The sequence below is a fragment of the Prionailurus bengalensis genome, chromosome B4 (genome assembly GCF_016509475.1).
Source record: "Prionailurus bengalensis isolate Pbe53 chromosome B4, Fcat_Pben_1.1_paternal_pri, whole genome shotgun sequence".
NCBI classification, from domain to species: Eukaryota; Metazoa; Chordata; class Mammalia; order Carnivora; family Felidae; genus Prionailurus; species Prionailurus bengalensis.
In genome coordinates this window covers 130736228-130754878 of record NC_057358.1, presented here as the reverse complement: position 1 = coordinate 130754878, position 18651 = coordinate 130736228, and the positions used below count along the sequence as shown (strand labels likewise).

General features: G+C 53.4%; 1 protein-coding gene and 1 long non-coding RNA gene across 2 annotated transcripts in view; one reads left to right on the top strand and one right to left on the bottom strand.

Moving 5' to 3' along the window:
- The window catches only part of LOC122473312, a 28158-nt gene extending 19516 nt beyond the window's left edge, over positions 1 to 8642 (bottom strand). Inside the window, exon 1 of the long non-coding RNA XR_006294644.1 lies at positions 8127 to 8642. This is a non-coding gene — a long non-coding RNA (uncharacterized LOC122473312). The remainder of the gene's footprint in view (positions 1 to 8126) is intronic.
- The window catches only part of CACNG2 (calcium voltage-gated channel auxiliary subunit gamma 2), a 109858-nt gene continuing 99848 nt past the window's right edge, over positions 8642 to 18651 (top strand). The window contains exon 1 of the mRNA XM_043563671.1: positions 8642 to 9741. Within this exon, the coding sequence (XP_043419606.1) occupies positions 9531 to 9741 (211 nt within the window). The 5' untranslated portion in view covers positions 8642 to 9530. The remainder of the gene's footprint in view (positions 9742 to 18651) is intronic.

The following is an 18651-nucleotide window of genomic DNA, read 5'->3' as shown; positions in this document are numbered from 1 at the left end:
GGCATGGCTACAGCCCGGCTTCCGGAAGCAGTCCCATGTCCCTCTGGGAGACAGTCCCTCTATCCAAACGGGCCCTTGGAGTGAGCTGGGGTGTTATCATGCAGTGAGTTACCTGGCTCAGATAACAGGCTGCCCACATTCTGACCATCCCTACAAGGAGCCAGGTCAGCCACACTTAGAGAATCGGTGGCACGTTTGGCAGGGTATAATAGCAAATCGTTCGTAATTAAAACTTACCAAGGGGGAGACACACACTCAATCATCGTGATGGCAACAGCTCCATAAAGCCACCATGATGCCCACTTTACAGATAAGCACACAGAGGCGGAGAGGTAGAATAACCTGTCTCAAGCTCACATAGCGCATGAGGGAGGGTGGAGTTGGGACTCCTAGCCCTTGGCCCTCGAGCCACCAGGGCGTAGCAGCAGCCCGTCGGTGCTCCCCACATTCTGGTCTTTGGGTCGATGTCTCAGTATGATGCCAACTCCTCCTTCCCTTACATCCAAGGCCTAGAGAAGGAACTCTGCCAGGCGCAGAACACGTTGCTCTTGAGTCATTCTTGGGTGTGGTTAGTGCCCCTCTAAGCCTGCAGGTTCGGAAGTCCCGCCGGAAAGGCAGGACAGTCAGCTCTGGGACTGCCATTCAGTTGGAAAAAGAGGCAAATGTCACCTCCTCTATGAAGCCTTCCCTCGCTGTCGCTTCCCATGCTGTGCTCCTGTCACACCACGGACTTCCCTCCAGCACTCCACATTCCGTCATTGGTTCCTGCCAATGAAGGACCCGGTCTTGTTCCCCTTTGTATCGATCACACAGAGCTGTCACCTAGTAAGTGCTGTGCGTGATTCAAGGCCCTCCCTGACCTGGCCCACCTCCCCTTCCAGCCTGATCTCTGCCAGTTCCTCCAGGCACTTTGGCAAAACAGAATGACCTGCAGCGCCCGCAAACGCGCCTGATTGCAATTAACCAATTTATAATCAATTACATAGTGTCGGCCTCCTGGGCGTGTGTGATCCCGGGGACGGGGACCAGGCCAGTCTTACTGATGTGTCTGGACACCCAGTAGGGGTTCAACCCATTCTTTTCTTAGACAACGTAGTTTTTAACACGTAGTTTGCAAAAATCATGAAAACCTCTTCCGTTAAAAATAATTAAGGGGCGCCTGCGCAGCTCAGTGGGTTAAGCTTCTGACTTCGGCTCAGGTCACGGTCTCACAGTTCGTGGGTTCGAGCCCTGCACGGAGCCTGCTCGGGACTCTCTCTCCCTCTCTCTCTGTCCCTCCCTCCCCCACCCTCTCAAAACTAACTAAATAAATAAGCTTTTTTAAAAAAAGATTTGGAGATTGACTTTCTAAATCTTTTTTTCTTTTCAAGTTTGTATGTTTTCAACACATTGGTGTTGAGTGGGCGTTTCACATCCCCTGTCTTTGGACCTCCCGAAAACTTTGCCTGGCCCTCTCTGCTCCTGACCTTCCACTCACCCTTCAAGACCCAGCCCAGCAGCCACCAACTTCTGATGCCCACGCTGAATGTCCTTGCCCTCTTGGTGGTGCCCGCGTGGCCACCTCCGCCTTCCACCCACACCAAACTGCCATCGGCAGGCCTCTCTCCCCCCTCTCTCTCCACTCGACTGAGCAGGGACCACGTCTTTTTCATTTTTGTGTTCGAGTCAAAGCACGTAACGCCCAACAGAAGCTCAACGTGGAGCTAATATTTATTTAGGGCTCACCGTGGAGGCGGGGCTGGAAGTCCTTTTTATTTCATTTTGTTATCAGACTAGCACCTCGAGGCAGGCAAGGCTGCCCCATTTTCCAGACCGGCCGGCTGAGACTCGGGAGCGTCTGATCGGTCGCTCGAGGCCATGCTGCCAGGAGGCCGAACCTGGGCCCCCCCTTGTCCTTGCAGCTTCATCACCTCTCCAAGTTCTACTTTGCTCCGGAACCTTGGAAGACCACCCCCACCCCCACCCCCGCCTCCCAGAAACCTCCAGCATCTTCTCCTGAAGACGCAGTTGGCTTCCCCGTGCACAGTTCCAGGCCAGCTCTTCCGGGATACTCCCATTTCCTGCCTCCTCTTGCGGGCTGGGGTTTCCGCTTCTCTCCCTACTGGCCCAGGGGGGTCATTTTTGGTGAGCACCTGCTATGTGCCGGATGCCGTGAGAGAGGCAGGGGGAATAATAATAACGTGACCAGACCCTGACCCTTACACTATAACCCCGAAAATAAATGGCAGGGTGAACTTTGCCAAGGTGGGGGGTGGGGGGGCTGTTAAGGGTTAAGGAGAAAATTCAGCAGGTAAAGAATGGACAGTGACGGAGGAGGGGAAGGCGGGCATTTCTATCGGGTGGTCAGTTGGGCCTCTGAGCAGACAGCTGCGGGAAGGAGGGATTGAATCAGCCGCCAGGAGACCGGCATCCCAGACACCAAAACTGTGACGCAAAGGCCCTGGGGTAGGCCTGGGGCCGTGGGATCCAGGCACGGGAGTCTGGTTTGACTGGAGGAGGGGAGGTTGGGAGGGAAATGGAAGACGAGGGGCCGCAAGGTGGCCGAACCTGGTCATGAAGGACACCCAGGATCCCTTCTCAGTCCCCTCCCAAACTCGCTCATCCACCCTTGGATTCCTTCTCCCTGAAAAGTCACTGGAAGTCACCTTTTCTGCCTGCCCTTCTGTCCTTTAACATTCGATTTCTTGCTTCGCCTCTGCATCTTTATGTGTCCTCTTTATTGTATTATTTTTTGTTCTACTCTGTAACTTTCTTATTGATTTTCTATCATAATATTCTTTACTGTGACTCAGTTCCTGGTGAAATCCCACACCAGCCGGGGGTTGGGGGTGGGGTGGGGCAGAGCTTTGGTGATTCAGAGTGCAGAATGGGGCTGCGAGTCCCGGGTGTGGGCAAGCCACTTGTCTGGGGGAATTGTGGCCGTGGACACCTCCACGTGTGGATTTTCAGCTCCTGGTTCTCACCAGGCTTGGAAGGAACCACATCCCCCCACGACGAGCCGGGCTGACCCCACTCTGCCAGCCCCCTCTGGCAGCAGACTCTTGGGGTTCCCTGAGGCTTTCTCAACTGTTCTCAGTGCTGCAAGGTAAGAAACCCCAAGTCTCCTAGCATCTCGATTCCTCCCGGCCCCATCGTGGCCTCTCTGGAGCACCTGCTCCAGCATGGGGCTCAACAGCTGTCCAGGCTAGAAGTCTCTGGTCACCGTGATGGCCTGTGTGGGACCAATAGAGCAGAGCAGGCCCGGGAGGAGCAGTGTGCACAAGCCAGGCCAGTGCTGCCTCCCCAAGTCTGACCCCGGGGGGTACTGCCTCCCCACCACATGCTCTCAGTCCTCCCATCGCACCTCGGGGACACCTTCACCTTTCCCACCCACCCCCACCTGCCGAGTGTCAGGGCCTTCCGGAGGCCTGCTCCGACTGTCCCCCAAATGCTTATATCTGGTCCCTGTTGCTTATCCCCCATAGCCTGAAACTTATTCACTCATTCAAAAAAAAAAAAAATTCTCTGAGCACTTCAGGCACTTTCTAGGCATTGGGGAGACTGGAATGAACAAGACCAATGAGGTCTGGTGGCCGGGGGGGGGGGGAGCGGCCAGCGGGGGTGGGGGAGAGACTTCAGATAATAAACAAGAAATGTCAAGTTGCAGCAAAGCGCTATGATGTAAACAAAACGGGCCAATGTCACACAGAGTGCCTCCCGGGCTTCCATAGCGCGTGTCTTCATTTTGTCCCCTCCTTCCTTCATCAGACAGGCCTTGTGGACCTACTGTGTGCCGGCCATTAAACAGAAATTCCAAACCACAAGAGGAGAAGCGCTGGGAGGCTGTGGGAGCTCGCAGTAGGGGATGCCACACACCCCAGATCTTCCCTGGGCTGGACCACACTGCCCAGTCTCTTGGAATTAGCTGTCTGCTTGCCAGACTCCCTGGTTTGGGTATTTTCCATCTCATCTGCCTCCCCAGCACCTCAGCTCATGGCCTGAAACAGAGAAGCTATGCATCTGGATGCATGCACTTAGATTTTTAGACCAATAAAGGAACTTGTTCTTTATAGAGCACCTACTGTGTGCCGGGCACTGTTGTAAGTGTTGGAAATACAACGTGAACACAAAATCTCTGCCTTTGTGAGGCTTACTTCCGGGAGGGGGCGCGGGGGGCGGGGTAGAACGTAATTGAATGAATGATTTACTGTCCCAATTAATTAATGGCCACGAGGAGAAGAGGAAGGATAGGGGCAGGGAGTGCAGAGGCAATAGAATGTAGCAAAATCCCACCCGTGACCGAAGCAGGAGTCTCAGTTTCCCCACGCTTTGCCCCCCTACCCCCCTCCAGCCTGCTTCTCCCTCAGAGCGGCTGTCTCCATAACGCGCACCAATATTCATCAATTTTCCCCCCGATACCCCCAAGAATCTCCACTTCTTTCCATGCCCAATGTCACCACGGATCCAGGCCACCCCTGACTATTGCTTGGAGCCCCACCACAACTGCCCTGCTGTCTCCCTGCCCCACCAGCCTCCTCCGGGAGGCTCCTTATGCTCCAACCTCCTTTCCGAGGCCTCCAGGTTCTTAGCCTAAAACGTTTCCCCGCCACTGTCTTTAGATCGGCCATACTTAGCCTGAGTTCCCTAAGACTCGCCAATCGTCTTTTCCCACCCGTGTGTACTTTCAAACCTCGGCACGTGCCTGTTCCCCTTCAGCCTAGAAGGCTCGTCGCCTTCTCAGCCACCCCCGTCCTGGCCTAGCTAACTCTGATTCCTACATCTCAGCTTAAATGCCTTGTCCTCTGGGAGGATGTCCTTTACCCCCCAGGTTGGGTTTCGTCTCCCTACTCCAAGGCCCGGTAGTCTCCATCTCCTACCATCCCCCTCACCTTTGATGTGGCTATTCCTTACCTGTCTGCTCCTCCCGCATATCTTCAGGTCCTTGGAGGAAGGGACCGTGTCTGCCTGCCCAACATCCTCAGGAAGTAATACGGTGCCTGACGTCTAGTAGGTGCTTGGTGTTTTGAACGAATAAATGAACAGGCGAATAAACTTTGGGACGTGGAGCCGGCAGAGCTTGAAGCAGTGTGAAGTATTCAAGCCTCTGCTGTTCCGGTCAACTGGCTATATGACCTTGGGACTTGATATGTGACCTCTCTGGGCCTCCTCTTACTCGCCCGTAGGATAAGGTAGTAATACGTATTTGTAGGGTTGTTGGGAAGGTAAGTGTAAGAATCTCTGTGAAAACAGCAAGCACCTAGAAGTCACTCCCTTAAATGCTCACCAAGTCGGATGAGAAGTCAACACACTTGGGTGTAATACCCTTATTTAAGAAGTCCGTATCTCGGGTCAAGGCACAGTGGTTCTGAAGCTCGGCCGCTGGACTTGACTCCCAGCTCTGCCACTCACTAACTGGGCAGCCTTAGGCCGGATACTTAACCTGCTACGTGTCCTCATCTGTAAAATGGGAACAAAGATCGTCCGTATCCCGCAGCGTTATTGTGGGATTCGGCCTCGACCGCTGTCTGGCCCGTTGGCTTTTGTTCCTGCTATTAACGTGTAATAGTGACAACCACACTGTAAGGTTCCTCCACGATCCTCCTTGACAGATGAAGAGAGGCTTCCAGAAAGGTTAAGAGACTGCCCAAGGTCAAAAATGAGGAGAAGGCAGCTTTGTGCCTCCAGGCCAGGTCTGCTGTGCCCAAATCCCATGTGATTTCCACTCCATCAAAGAAGGAGCTCAAAATAGGCCTGTGGCATTTCAGCTAATTTCCTCTAAGCCCTTCCCAAGTAACCAACTGCAGGCACACAAAGCTGTTCCCCTCAGAGCACCCATTCAGCAGCTGCTAAGTGTGTGTGCCTGGTGGGTCCAAGCCATCGAATGGGACTCAACCAAGCCAGTTCTTCCCAGGCAGCCTCATCTGGGCCGCAGGGGTGGGTTCGGCGAGGGGGGGGGCGGGGAGCAGAACCGGAGTTAGATCAAGGAAGCCAGAGACCAAAGTGGATATAAAAGTGGGGAGGAGAGGGAGGAAAGCCACGTTCATCGAGAGCCTACTGTGTGCCAGGCACATCCCCTGTCTCCTACCATTTAATCCTCACCGTAATCACTCAGCCGTTGTTATCAAGCACCGGCCATGTACCAAGGCCTGCACGCGAGGTCCCAGGACAACATGGTGAACCAGACACAGGCGCCGACCTCAAGGGCTCACAAGTGAGTGAGGGCGACGATGCAGGCACAAGTAAGCGCTAGAAATGGGATGAAGAAGCCCGGGCCCGCTGGCGGCGGCAGCGGTGAGAAGCAGGGAGAAGCCAGGAACAAGTTCAGAAAAGGAAGAGGCGGGTACCCGTGTGCTCATCTTACTTACGGTAAAGCCAAGGCTCTAGGAAACCCACTTGTCTGGAGTGTGTTTGCAGCAGAGGCAACCCGTGGTCCCAGGCCTGTTCTGTCCCCAGAAGTCTGCTCCGTCCACACTGATAGGCCAAAGCTGTTACATTCCCCTAAGCCCCCTTTCCTTTCCTCCATGATTATCTGGCCAGGAGATTAATCAAATGCTGCAGATCCTCAGCTACGGTCAGTGGCTAAGATGTTAGCAGCCTCCGTGGACAAACAGAAGTTTCTGAGCCTCTGTTACTGATTCCATTTGAGCAAAAGATTCAGGGGTCGGTCTGAAATGTGATGGGAGGGGAGAAGGAGGGCTCTACCTCCAGTGTGAAGGGACTTCTTGGATAGGTCAGAGGCAACCAAGGGGACAGGCAGGAGTGAGGGCAAGCTTCTCAGTCTCATGTGGCTTCAGACAAGCCTGTCTCCACTCCCCCCAAAAGACCCAGCCCATCTAAGAGGCCTTCTCGTCTGCCCTTCACTTTTGCCTTATGGGCCGGAGCCAAGAAAATCCCGCACCTGAACCCCTGGCGGAACTTGCTAAGCTCCCTGCCCAGTGCATCAGCACTTCAGCCCCTCTCCCACCTCAATTCCCACCCCCGTCCTCACAGGACAAGACACAACACTGGAGAAATCCTCAGTCTGCAAATGTCTTGCTATACCCTCAAGGTACCTTAGCAGAGGTTGCCGAAACTGTGGTTCTGTTCTCTGGACACCAGGACCCTCTCCCGGGTGCCAGGAGCACAGCAATCGCCCCTCGTAAGGGTCCTTCCCTTCTGAGAAAGGACCAGAGAGTGAGAAAAGGAAGTTTTATGCAGGGTGGAGAAACAGGTCGTTTTTCTACATCAAAAAGTACGCACCAATTACCCCTGCAGACCAGCTCTCAGCTAAGGGAAAGAAGTTAGACAACACCAAAAAAAAGAAAAAAAAAAAAAAGTCTGTTTTTAATCTAGTCATCTATCATATACTCTTTGGTAATCACCAAATCACCGAGAAATTGTGAGACAAATTATCTCAAGACAAAAACGGAGGGAAAGAGAAGAAAGTACGGAATAACCGAGTTAGGAAATTCAAACACCTCTAACCCCCAACGGACCCACCAGACTCACCCCTCTCTCTAGGGCGCTCCCCCCAAAAATGAAAAACAGGGCACCTACATCATGCCTCATGCGCTCTCACTTAACTCCGAAACTGATCAGAGAAAAATGTAATCAATATCAGCAGGAATCTGATGGGCTCCTGTCTCCAGGAGTCACATTAAGGAAAAGTTGCACATATAGGAATGAGAGGTAACGCTGTAATTAACCCAGCAGAACGATTCTGCTGAGGAAGAGGGGAGGGCTGTGATGTGTTTCGGTGTTCACAGCAGGGAGATTTTTTATCTCTTCCAATCCAGTTTATGAATGACACGGAAACTTAGAAGGATTCCATTTCACCCACTTCCCCTGCAAACAGGTTTATCCTTGAGATGAAAATCACTGCCCAAGCCCAGCTACCAGCCACCCTCTCGCACCCTTTTCCATGAATAATCTTTCCAAAATGTCTGCTTGTGGGAGCAGAGTCGGAATTTCACGGAAAACTACAGAGAAACACACACGGTGCACTGCACACCCCGTTAGCCGGAAAGAGAGACAAAGAGACGGAGAGAGGAACGACTAAAAGGAGACGCGGCTAACGTGCCAGTAACAGAACACAAAACAAATCCCCCCAAGACAGCAAAGTGAAAACGACGATTGGAAAAACACAGATAGACCGTGTTTGTAATTACCCATCCAGGCTATATTTTCCCCGCTTCCAGGCAGAGAAACGGCTGCTTGAAGTTTTGTGCCCATCTGATTGCGATGGGAGGGTTGTATTTGAAGCTCTGGGCACGTAGAGATGGAATGAGAAGGAGGCTGAGCTGGAAGAAACACCAAGGGGGGAGGGCAGGGGAGAGAGAGTGAGAGAGAGAGAGAGAGGGAGAGGGAGAGGGAGAGGGAGCAAGCTATCTCTAGCTACGCCTTCCTCCGAGCTCCGGGACCCCAGAAGAGCGCTCATTTTAGGATTTGGGGAGAGGGGTAAAAAGAGGGAAGGCAGCCCCCGGCTCTGCCCCGGCCCTGCCGCCCCCCCGGAGGGAGGGAGGACTCAGGCCCGCGCCCCCCTCCTGGCGGGCCGCCCAGCGAGCCGGGGCGCGCGCGGAGCGGGCGGCGCAGGGAGCTGTCCAGTTCAGCACCACCCGGTAATGCAGTAGGTGGGAGCGCCTCCGCCGGGGGCCGAGCCGGCAGCGAGTGGGGGGGCAGGCGGGCGGCCCATCCTGCAGCAAGACGCCGGCTCCCTTGTTTCCAGGAGCTTTGCAGATAGGGGGAGGGAAACCCGCCTCGATTCTCCGGGAGAAACCCCCTCCCTCCCCCACTTCGCCAACACTACCCCCGCCGCCAACAACAATAACCGCCGCCGCTGCTCGTCCTGCCGCCGCCGCCGCCGCCGCCGCCGCCGTGCCTGCCCGCCCTGCTGCCGCCGCCGCTGCCGCTGCCGGGGCAAAACCATGGAAGGCGAGACCCCCGCACCTGTTCAGCTGAGATCAAGGGCTTACAGAATACTGGGAAGTCTGGTCTGAAACGAAAGCGCCCGAGACACCCCCCCCCCAAGGAAGAGAACTGGCGAAGCAAAGGATTTTCATGGCGCAGGCCGCAGAGCCGAGAACGAAGACGGAAGGTTGCATCCCGGCTTTTACAATCTCTAACTGTCTAGGTCCCGACCATGAGAGATTGTGTTGAGAATGCGGCTGTTCCCTGGTTCACTGTGGAAGCCATCTCCAAATTAGCTATCACATATGGAAACTGGAGACCAGAATTTTAGGAAAAGAGATTAAGGCATCTCACTTGGGGGGGTGGGGGGTGTCTTTTTATTTTTTTTTTTTCCTCCTTTTTTTAAAAAAAATTTTACCGCAACTGGAACAGTTTCTGATCTCAAAAGGCAAGCCTCTCTTCCCGTGTGATCTTTATAATTTACACTCTTTTCCGTGAGCTTTTCTTACCTCCCTGGTTTTATATCTCTCCATATTCTCTATTCACACACAGATCCATTATATTAGTGGTGGAATTATTTTTATTTTTTTGCTTTAGTACTCGCACCCTCACACACACTCTCCCGAGAACCAGAAGTCGGTTGGGTGTTTATATAATGAAGAATTATGGGGCTGTTTGATCGAGGTGTTCAAATGCTTTTAACCACCGTTGGTGCTTTCGCTGCCTTCAGTCTGATGACCATAGCTGTGGGAACCGACTATTGGCTCTACTCCAGAGGGGTTTGCAAGACCAAAAGTGTCAGTGAGAATGAAACCAGCAAAAAGAACGAGGAAGTTATGACCCATTCTGGATTATGGAGAACCTGCTGTCTAGAAGGTATTTGATTTCCCATCTCCTCCCCCTCTCCACCTCACCCCTCCCCTTTTCACTCCCCCTCCCCACCCTCCTCCAAATAAGTCCCCTTCACATTCCACCATTTTCTAACTTCACTCCTTCCTACCACAGATCAAGGTTGGTTGGGTTAGTTTCAGAGGAAAGAAAATCAATAAGCAAAAGCCATACTCAACTCTCAAGCCTCCACCACCACCCCCCCCCTTCCCCTAAACCTCTTCATTGGAATGATCTGTGATGTGATGAAAACAACAAGAGATTGTCTTTTAAAGTCAAATGAGCTCTGCCTGCGTTGGAATCATTAGGATTTGCCATTTGGTGTAGCATTGCCATCTACAAGGGGGGGAAATAGCTGTTTCTGTCAACACTGCTCCTCTTTTCGCAATGAAGAATTCAAAAATGTGCTTCCTTTCCCCCCTCCTCCTCCCCTTACTCCCCAAAAGTCCCAGACACATCATCATCTGCAAATCTCCTTTTTTTAAAAAAAAAAAATCTGTTGTTTCTAAGAATCCTTATTTGGTAAATCCTAATTATTCCAGGATCGCAAGCTGAGTTCAAGAGCATTTCGTAATGTCTACGAACCCACACATATCTTTCGGGGCGACTGGCTGCGTGTGTGTATGTGTGTGTTTTAACGTTTACAAAGTCCAAAAATACATACGTCTCTCACAGGAAACAAGCCCAAGTTCTGATAAACAGCAGTTCACTTGCGGGTTAGGCTGAGAACCGGTTCACTTCCACGCAGTGACATGTCTGTTATCCAGAAGCGAGTACGGTCAGCATTGCAGCCAGCTTGAGCATCAGACATTGTGCAGGGAGGCCGGGAGAGAGAGGCGAGGGCTTGGAGAGCTTGAGGGAGGGAGTGGAGGGGGGGGCAGTGGACCGGGGGTGTCAGCTGTTTGCCTTGATCTTGCAGGGTCACTGAGACGTGTGTGCCTGTGCATGTGCTGTGGCCAAAGGGGTCCCCACCGTGAGAAGCCTGGGAGCTCAGGGTACCGCTAAAGGCATGTGCTTCTGAGCCACGTTCATAAGCACAGAAAAAAACTCCTGCAGGTCATACAACCTGCATTTAGCAACAGACTTTAATACGAGGGACCGCATTTGAATGGCCATGTGTGTATATATACATACATAGAGATATCCGTATGTACAAGCTACAGCTACCCGTGGAAGGATGTGCACAGAGAGATACGTGTTTCTGCGTGGAGAGAAAGGCTTATGTGCTCTGCTTCTGACATGAACCAATACCGGAGGCCGTTTGAGGCAGCGCTGGGAAGCGGGGACTGCAGAATTGTTTGTTAAGCTCACCATGGGATGGTGATGCAAGGACTTGAAGCCAGGAGATGGGGGAGAAGAGAGGGAAACAGACAGCAGAGCGAGAAACTGATGTGGCCCCAGGGTCTAACCCAAACTGAGCCAAAGCCGCTCTTTGGGAAACGATTATGTCTGGGAAAGAGCACCAGTTTCGTGCCCCCTCCCAACATTCTTGGTGCAAGCAGTTGAGTGATGGCTGAACATGTTTTGAATAGCTAAGTGACTTCATTGAGCGATGGTCTATTTGACGCATACTGCATTTGGTGCCCTTTCTCAATCCAAACCGCTGCCTTGAACATAGTCTGCAGGAGAGCTGTAGGCTGAATACTCTATGCTCTTCCCCAGCCAGAGAATCAATATCAGGAAATTAATAGGGACCGTTTTAAACACACCCGTCCTTAAAGAATGAAAAGCCTTTCGAGCAGCTTGTCATTAACAGTGGAAAGGCTTCCATTTAATTAAACATTTATGGCAGACTTTTATTCCAAAAGAGAAGAAAAGCAAAGTGAATGAGAGTTGCTTTAGGGAAATGATCATAGGAGCAATTTGCCTTCCTTGGATGTTAGTCGGATGGAGACAGGCAGCCAAGAAATTAGAGGAAAGACGGAACGTTATTTTAGGAGAAATATACTCAGAAATTGGTAAGTTGGTGTAAACATACTTTCCTATCAGGGCTTTACTTGCAAATTCTTCATGTACTGGGATCTTCGAAACATTTTATAATTCCCAGAAGGCAAGTGGACTGGAGGTGGCTTCGGATCACTTGTGTATTAAAAGGCTTAAGTATTTTCATTTAAATTCCATCTGTTTGGTGTCTGCGTCCCCAAATGTGCCGCCCACCCCCCTCGCTTTCTCGCCACACGGCACCCCACCCCCCACCCCCGAATCATCTCCCAGAAAGGGTTAGGATTACAACACCTCCCAAGGGTTGTGTGGTGCGCACCAGAGCTGTGGGTTTGGCCCTTCTCCCAGGCCTGGGGCCTCCGGGCAGTGAGGGGGGGCTGGGCCAGGCTCCCTCCAGGATGCTGTTCCTTTTCCACTTGTGGCCAAGGCCCAGGCGGGAAGGGTGGGTGCTCGGGGTGGCGGGGGTGGGGGACCGTGCAACCTCGCCTGCATTTTCCAACGCGTCCGTCCATATGGGGCTTCGCGGACCTGGGACTGCCCCCAGGAAGTCGGGCCTTGGCCACTTAGGAAGTGGCTGGAAGATTTGAAGCCACCCATTTATTTTGGAAGAATGCACTGATTTCCACAGACTGGAAAAGCACTTATCTCTCCAGGTTAGCATAGATGGCTCTTGTGAGGTGTTTCTGTGCTTGCTTTTTGGAGCATTCAAAATAGGGTCAGCCTTTATGGAGATCCAGTTGTCGGCACTTTACATTTCTCCCAATCTATGTTTTTTGTGTGTGGAAACTTGGACCTTCAGGAAAGATTCCCCCGTCGCCTCTTTACTGTGTTTCCTGCCCATACCCCAGAAGTTTGTGAACAGACTTCAAATCTCCCCAAGATGCTCCTGATGACTCCAGAGGGAAAGACAACCCCGTCTGCTTCTGATCTCTGCGGCTTTTCGGGTTTTCACTCGGGCTTTTTGTCTCCTGACATGCTTTCCCCCCACCGCCATTCCCCCACCCCCGTTTCCTTCTTGATGAAAATAAGAATCAGCAAATATTTGCCTGCTTCCATTGCTGCTTTTGAAGTGAATCAATCTGCTGAAGAATGAGGAGGGACAGGGCCACCTGTTAGGGGTAGACACACAGCGGGAGACAAGGGAAATCAAGAAATTACAACCTTTTAATTTTTTTTCCCCCTTGTGCAGGGTAAATAGGAGCGTCTGTGCGAACTTGAAATTCCTAGGAGACTGGGGTCTTTACTGGGATCGAGGGGGTGGGACAGTCTGTGCGTGGATACAGACAGGTGGAGCATGATAGAAGTCCTTGAACTTTTCAGGAAAGCTGCTCTAAGAGCCTCCAAATGGAGAGAGGGATTGGCCCTTTCAGGGAATAGAGTTCAATAAAACCCATGACAGGACACTAAAACAGCTGCTCCGAGCGAGGTGTCTCTGGGCCGAGCGGTGGCTTGCTGCTCAGGATATTAACCTCTGCTGTCACCGAAAGGAATCATGGTCTCCAGGGGCAGCAAGAAATTCACTCTGTGTTTATCCTCCCCTGCGCCTTCCTCGCCTTCCTCCCCTCTGTGCGGGGGGGGCCCCCCGCGTCTCCCCCAGAGGATTTCCGGCCCTGCAGAGGAGGAACCAACAGCCGTGCAACGTGGTCTAGAGCAGAGACCGCCCTCCCTTGTCTCGCGCGCGTCCCTTTCCTTGCTGTGAGGCAGCACAGAACTCTTTCTGTCTGGGCTGTTAACATTCTCTCTGCTGAATCTCTGAGCTCCTCTTCCATCCACGGCTCCTCCTGTCTTTGCTTCCACGTGCTGCCTGCTCACGGTGACTCTGCCACTGGTTCTACGTCCCTGCTCCCTTTGAGCAAGAAGTGTCTCGCTTTGCCCGAACTGGCTTTGCCCACCTCCCGGTCGCGTAGCCTTTGCCCGGCCTGAGAGGTGGTGAGGGCTCCAGGCTGGGTTCAGCCATGGCTGCCTTGCTTCTCCAGAAGGAAAGTATGTCTCTTTTATTTTAGGAAGGCCAACAGCCTTTCCCAGATCATCTTACTTTTTCGCGTCTCGGGCGAGCTGATTGTGGAAGTCACTCCACACCCTGCACCCATCACTCCAGAATTCCCAAGTCAGATTCCCCGTTCGACTCTCCTTAGGCGCTTTGCACACAATGGGGGGGGGGGGGGCATAAACATAGTGATGGGTGGATTGATTCCGAAATCCTTAAGATTATTTAACTTCACTCAAGCACCATAAGGACGTGTGACAGTCGAGTAATCGAGAAAGAAGGAGGCGAGGAAGTCAGGATGGTCTGTTTGTTCTTCCTGGTGCTTCTTTTTTACAAGAATAATAATGAGTCATGGAACTCATCATCACAAACTAAGAGGATTCAGAAGGAGTCCGTGTTTAAGGTCGTGCCGCTCCTAACTGGCCAACGGAAAATTGTCAGTAAACTCAGTCTCTGCAAGCAAGGGAAAAATAAATAAATAACCCATTGGTTTTCTTCCCTTTCCTGCTTTAAAAAAAATTTTTTTTAACGTTTTATTTATTTTTGAGACAGAGAGAGACAGAGCATGAACGGGGGAGGGGCAGAGAGAGGGGGAGACACAGAATTGGAAGCAGGCTCCAGGCTCTGAGCCATCAGCCCAGAGCCCGACGCGGGGCTCGAACTCACGGACCGCGAGATCGTGACCTGAGCCGAAGTCGGACGCTCAACCGACTGAGCCACCCAGGCGCCCCCCTTTCCTGCTTTTAAAGTACATCCAAGCCCAGGTGGGTTGTAAGAGGCACCAGAAGAGACACTGTGGGTAGAGAGCAGGCATTAGGGACCGTCCCCATTTAGTTACCCCAGAATCTTCTATGCCTTAGCAAACCTCCCACCCAGTCCCCAGGATCCTGAGAACAGTCCCCGAGGTCTTAGGTGCTGACCAGTTTTCCACAGGGCCAAGACCTAAGCATCCTCACCCGGGAAGGCAAACCTGAGTGCTTTACTGAGGCACGAACTCTGGAGCCCTTGCCCACCCGTGCCGCCCTTCCCGCCCCCGTGTCCCTCTACAGCTGAGCAGAACCAGGCACACAGGGGTGACACCACCCACCAAGGCCACGTGGACAGAGCCAGAACTTGAATCCAGGGCCCCGTTTCCACCCCGCAAGCCTCCAGAGGGCTCTATGCACATACCCTGGCCTGCTGTGGCCCTAGGCTCATATTCACTGCTAGCACTGGGTTTTATTCTGTCTGTGTCCCTTGAAGTGTCCCCCAGCCAGGGCCCAGCCTGAGCCTGTTCTGGCCCACCGGGCCCGCACCTCGCAGCGTGACGGTTCTGCCGTGATTCCCTCACTCCCGTGAGGCTGAGGGAACGCGACCCTGAGCTTCAGGCCAGACCCGCCACGCGCCTCTGTGGGTTTGCCCTTCCGGTCTGGAAGTCTGGAAGTGTCTTCAGCTTTATCGTTGCAAGCATCTTTCAGAAAATAGCAAACGTATGTCCCCTGTACATTTTCCGATGGAGCTGTGTGGCATGTCGTGTAGCTGGAAGACTTGCGCAGCCACTCCACTCGGGCCTGGCTTCGTTCCAAGCCCTGCAGCCCGGCGAGATTCGGGGCACGGCATTTAACCTCTCCGAGCCTCAGTTTCCTTTTCTGGAAAAGGAAAGCAAAACAGCTTTCTCACAGGGCGGCTTCCCTGCCCATCTTATTGGCGGTCAAGATCGACAAGCCCAACCTGTACCCCTCCTACGATCCTCCTTACTCCGCCTCCTTTTCCTTTACGGAGTCCTTACCACCTTCTAGCACACTCCATAGTTTACTCGGGATAGTTGCCGCCTGTCTCCCCCGCCGGCCAGTCAGCTCCACGAGGGCAGGGATTTCTGTCTGGTTTGCTCGTTGCTGCAGCCACCGCGGTTACGACGCGCCCGACGTCAGCCCACCTTCGCTGGTGAATGAGCAAACCGTGACTGCCTGCTCAGCGGGGCGGGGATTCGGCGCCCGTGGTCCCTTCATACCGGCAAAGGATCGTTCTCGAACTGATCTACGGTGAGTGGTGGTGGCAACAGCATCGTCTTTCCGACGTTCCAGGAAATGGAGAACTCAACACAGAGGAGGGGCGACAGGGAGCGAGGGGGAGAGAGACAGGGGAGGGTGGTGTTCCACACGCAAGGGACGAGAATAAGGAAAGGTAATAAAAAAGAGTTGGGAGAACGACCGAATGCCTGGGAAGGAAGTGCCGGGTGGTGAGTGTCCTCTGAATAGACGGTGGCCGTGTTTTCCTGCCTCCACATCACCCACAGCGGCTGTCACCGAGATCCTCGGGGAGGGCTTCCCACGAGCGTTCGCTTTCAGGTCAGTGGGGAGGAGAAGGCACAAATCCAAACTAATAACACAAGAGATGTTTTAGACTGTGCAAAATCCAACGGTTCCCTTTCGCCTCAGGTATGAGTGTTTTGGCCAAAATACCCGTATTCAAGTGAAATACGCATTTAAAGCTTCTGGGTTGGTTGACGGTCACGGGTCAGGCAACTCCTTCACTCATTTATTTGTTAAACCTTTGGCAAAGTTCGGCAAAGGGCCAGGGGTTGGGCCAGGGGTTGAGGTGGTGCCTTCAGGGTCACGGCCCCCGGTCCTCAGAGACCCTAACTCAAAGAATATATGTACAGGGGCGCCTGGGTGGCTCAGTCAGTTGGGCGTCCGACTTCGGCTCAGGTCACGATCTCGCGGTCCGTGAGTTCGAGCCCCGCGTCGGGCTCTGTGCTGACAGCTCAGAGCCTGGAGCCTGTTTCGGATTCTGTGTCTCCCTCTCTCTCTGACCCTCCCCCGTTCATGCTCTGTCTCTCTCTGTCTCAAAAATAAATAAACGTTAAAAAAAATTAAAAAATATATATATGTACATTACAACTAAGATAGTGCTCCCCAGGGAGGTCACATGGGGCTGTGAGTTCGCAATATTGAGACGGTATCTAATCCGAGAAGGCTTCCCTGAGGAGGTGAGGTGAGAACGATTATCTGAAGGAGGAGTAGGGGTTCATGGGGTGAAGAGAGGAAAAAAGATCATTCCAGTTCAGAGGGCAGCAAGTGCAGAGATCAGTGAGGAAGAACGAGACAGAGGCCTGGGTGAGGCCGGTGGCTGGGGGAGGGGGGGCAGGTGGAGAGTTTGGGGGGGGCAGTGCTGGACGGTGTGGGGAGAGGGCTTCAGAGGTAGTTAAGACTCAAAGGTGCGAGGCCTTGTTAGTCTTGCGGAGTTTTGCTCTCTGACTTCTGGCTTCTTGCTTATAAGCTGTGTGACGCTGAGCTAGTGAATTTTGTCTCTGTGCCTCCCTTGTGCCATCCACGTGGTGGAGGTGACAGTGCCTGCCCCTAAGGTTGTTGCGAGGTTTCGGGCGCCGTTCTCCTCTCTTCTCGGCGTGTTCCCCACCCCCCCCCCTCCCCCCCCCCCCCCCCGGTCTCCATCCCAATGCCGTCAAGGCCTCCAAACTTCCCGTGACAGCGCAGAGAAAGCCGGGAATAGATAATACTCCACTCCAATCAACTAAATTCAAAATACACTCAGTGGAGGTGTTGACGGCAGGTGCCAGCCCTGTGCCAACATAAGGAGGCAGTGGCGGGGTGCCTGGTGCCTGGGTGGCTCAGTCGGTTGGGCGGCCGGCTTCGGCTCAGGTCATGATCTCGTGGTCCGTGAGTTCCAGCCCCGCGTCAGGCTCTGGGCTGACAGCTCGGAGCCTGGAGCCTGCTTCGGATTCTGTGTCGCCCTCTCTCTCTGCCCCTCCCCTGCTTGCTCTCAATCTCTCTCTCTCTCTCCCTCTCTCTCCTTCTCTCTCAAAAATAAATTAAAAAAAATTTTTTTAATTAAAAAAAGAAAAGAAAGCAGTGGTGAGCAAGCTCCCACCTGCCTGAGGGCCATCCCGGTGAGGCCCCGTGGGGGATCCTGAGGAACAGGCTATGTGACATGGCCCTGTTGCTGCCTTCATCGCCCTCCCGCAAGTTCAGAGGGATTCCTGGCGCCCCTTACAATCAGTTAGGACCGTGGAGAATTTGCGTTGGAGTTTGAATGCGGCTCAGTCCTATGCAGCAGACTTTTGGAAAAGAGGAACGAGAGAGAAGAGGGACGTTAAGTGTGCTCCCCGACCCCCCAGAAATGCAGGTCGACCATTGTGCGATCGTGGCTGAGTCGCATGACCTCATGGCATCCCGGTCCTCTCTCCCGGCTACGAAAGGTGCCGTATTCTCCCGGTCCCGTCTTCCCTCGCTTCCCGGGGAACCGTTAGTTTAGTTAGTTTTGGGGGCGGGGGGGGGAGGACAAATTTGATGGACACATCAATTGTCAAACGCGCTCTAATTTCAGAAACCTTGCAACCCGAATTACGTGCCTTCGAACCAAAGGAAGGTGGTGAGCTTTCTGGCCTGCGGGCAGGGTGCCGAGAGAGCCCAAGGGATTCTGCCCGCAGGCAGCTGGTGCCTGTCCCGTGACTCCGGGAGCAGCAGAGGGCGGAACAGTGTGGTCCTACCGACACCTTTCTCGACAAGGGAGAGGGCAATAGTTGATCTCTGTTCAGTAGCTGTTCCCGGAGCACTAGCGGGGACAAGCTTTGAGGACAGAGTCAAAGGCTCAGTCTCTGCCCTCGGGGCACAGGGACTTCTCATCTGGCAGGGGAGACACAACGGTGAACACACGAAGATGACGGGACAGCAGGAAGCATAAGCACAGGGGATTCTGGGAGCGCAGAGACCGGGGAGGGGTGGATGCCGGGGGAGACCGGGTTCTGAAGGATGCGTAGGGGTGAGCAAGCTGGGGAGAGGGTGAGCACCTCAGACCGAGGGAAGGGCCGTGTGCAGAAACAGACGCCCGAGCCACCGTGCAGAGGCTCCCACGCGGCTGGAAGGTAGATGGCAAGGAGGGGTGAGTCTGGGAGGCGGCGAGACCGCCTTCCAGAGGGACAGAAATGGCTCACGGGGCGGTGTGTGTTTCCACCTGGGAGAAAGGGAGGCCCA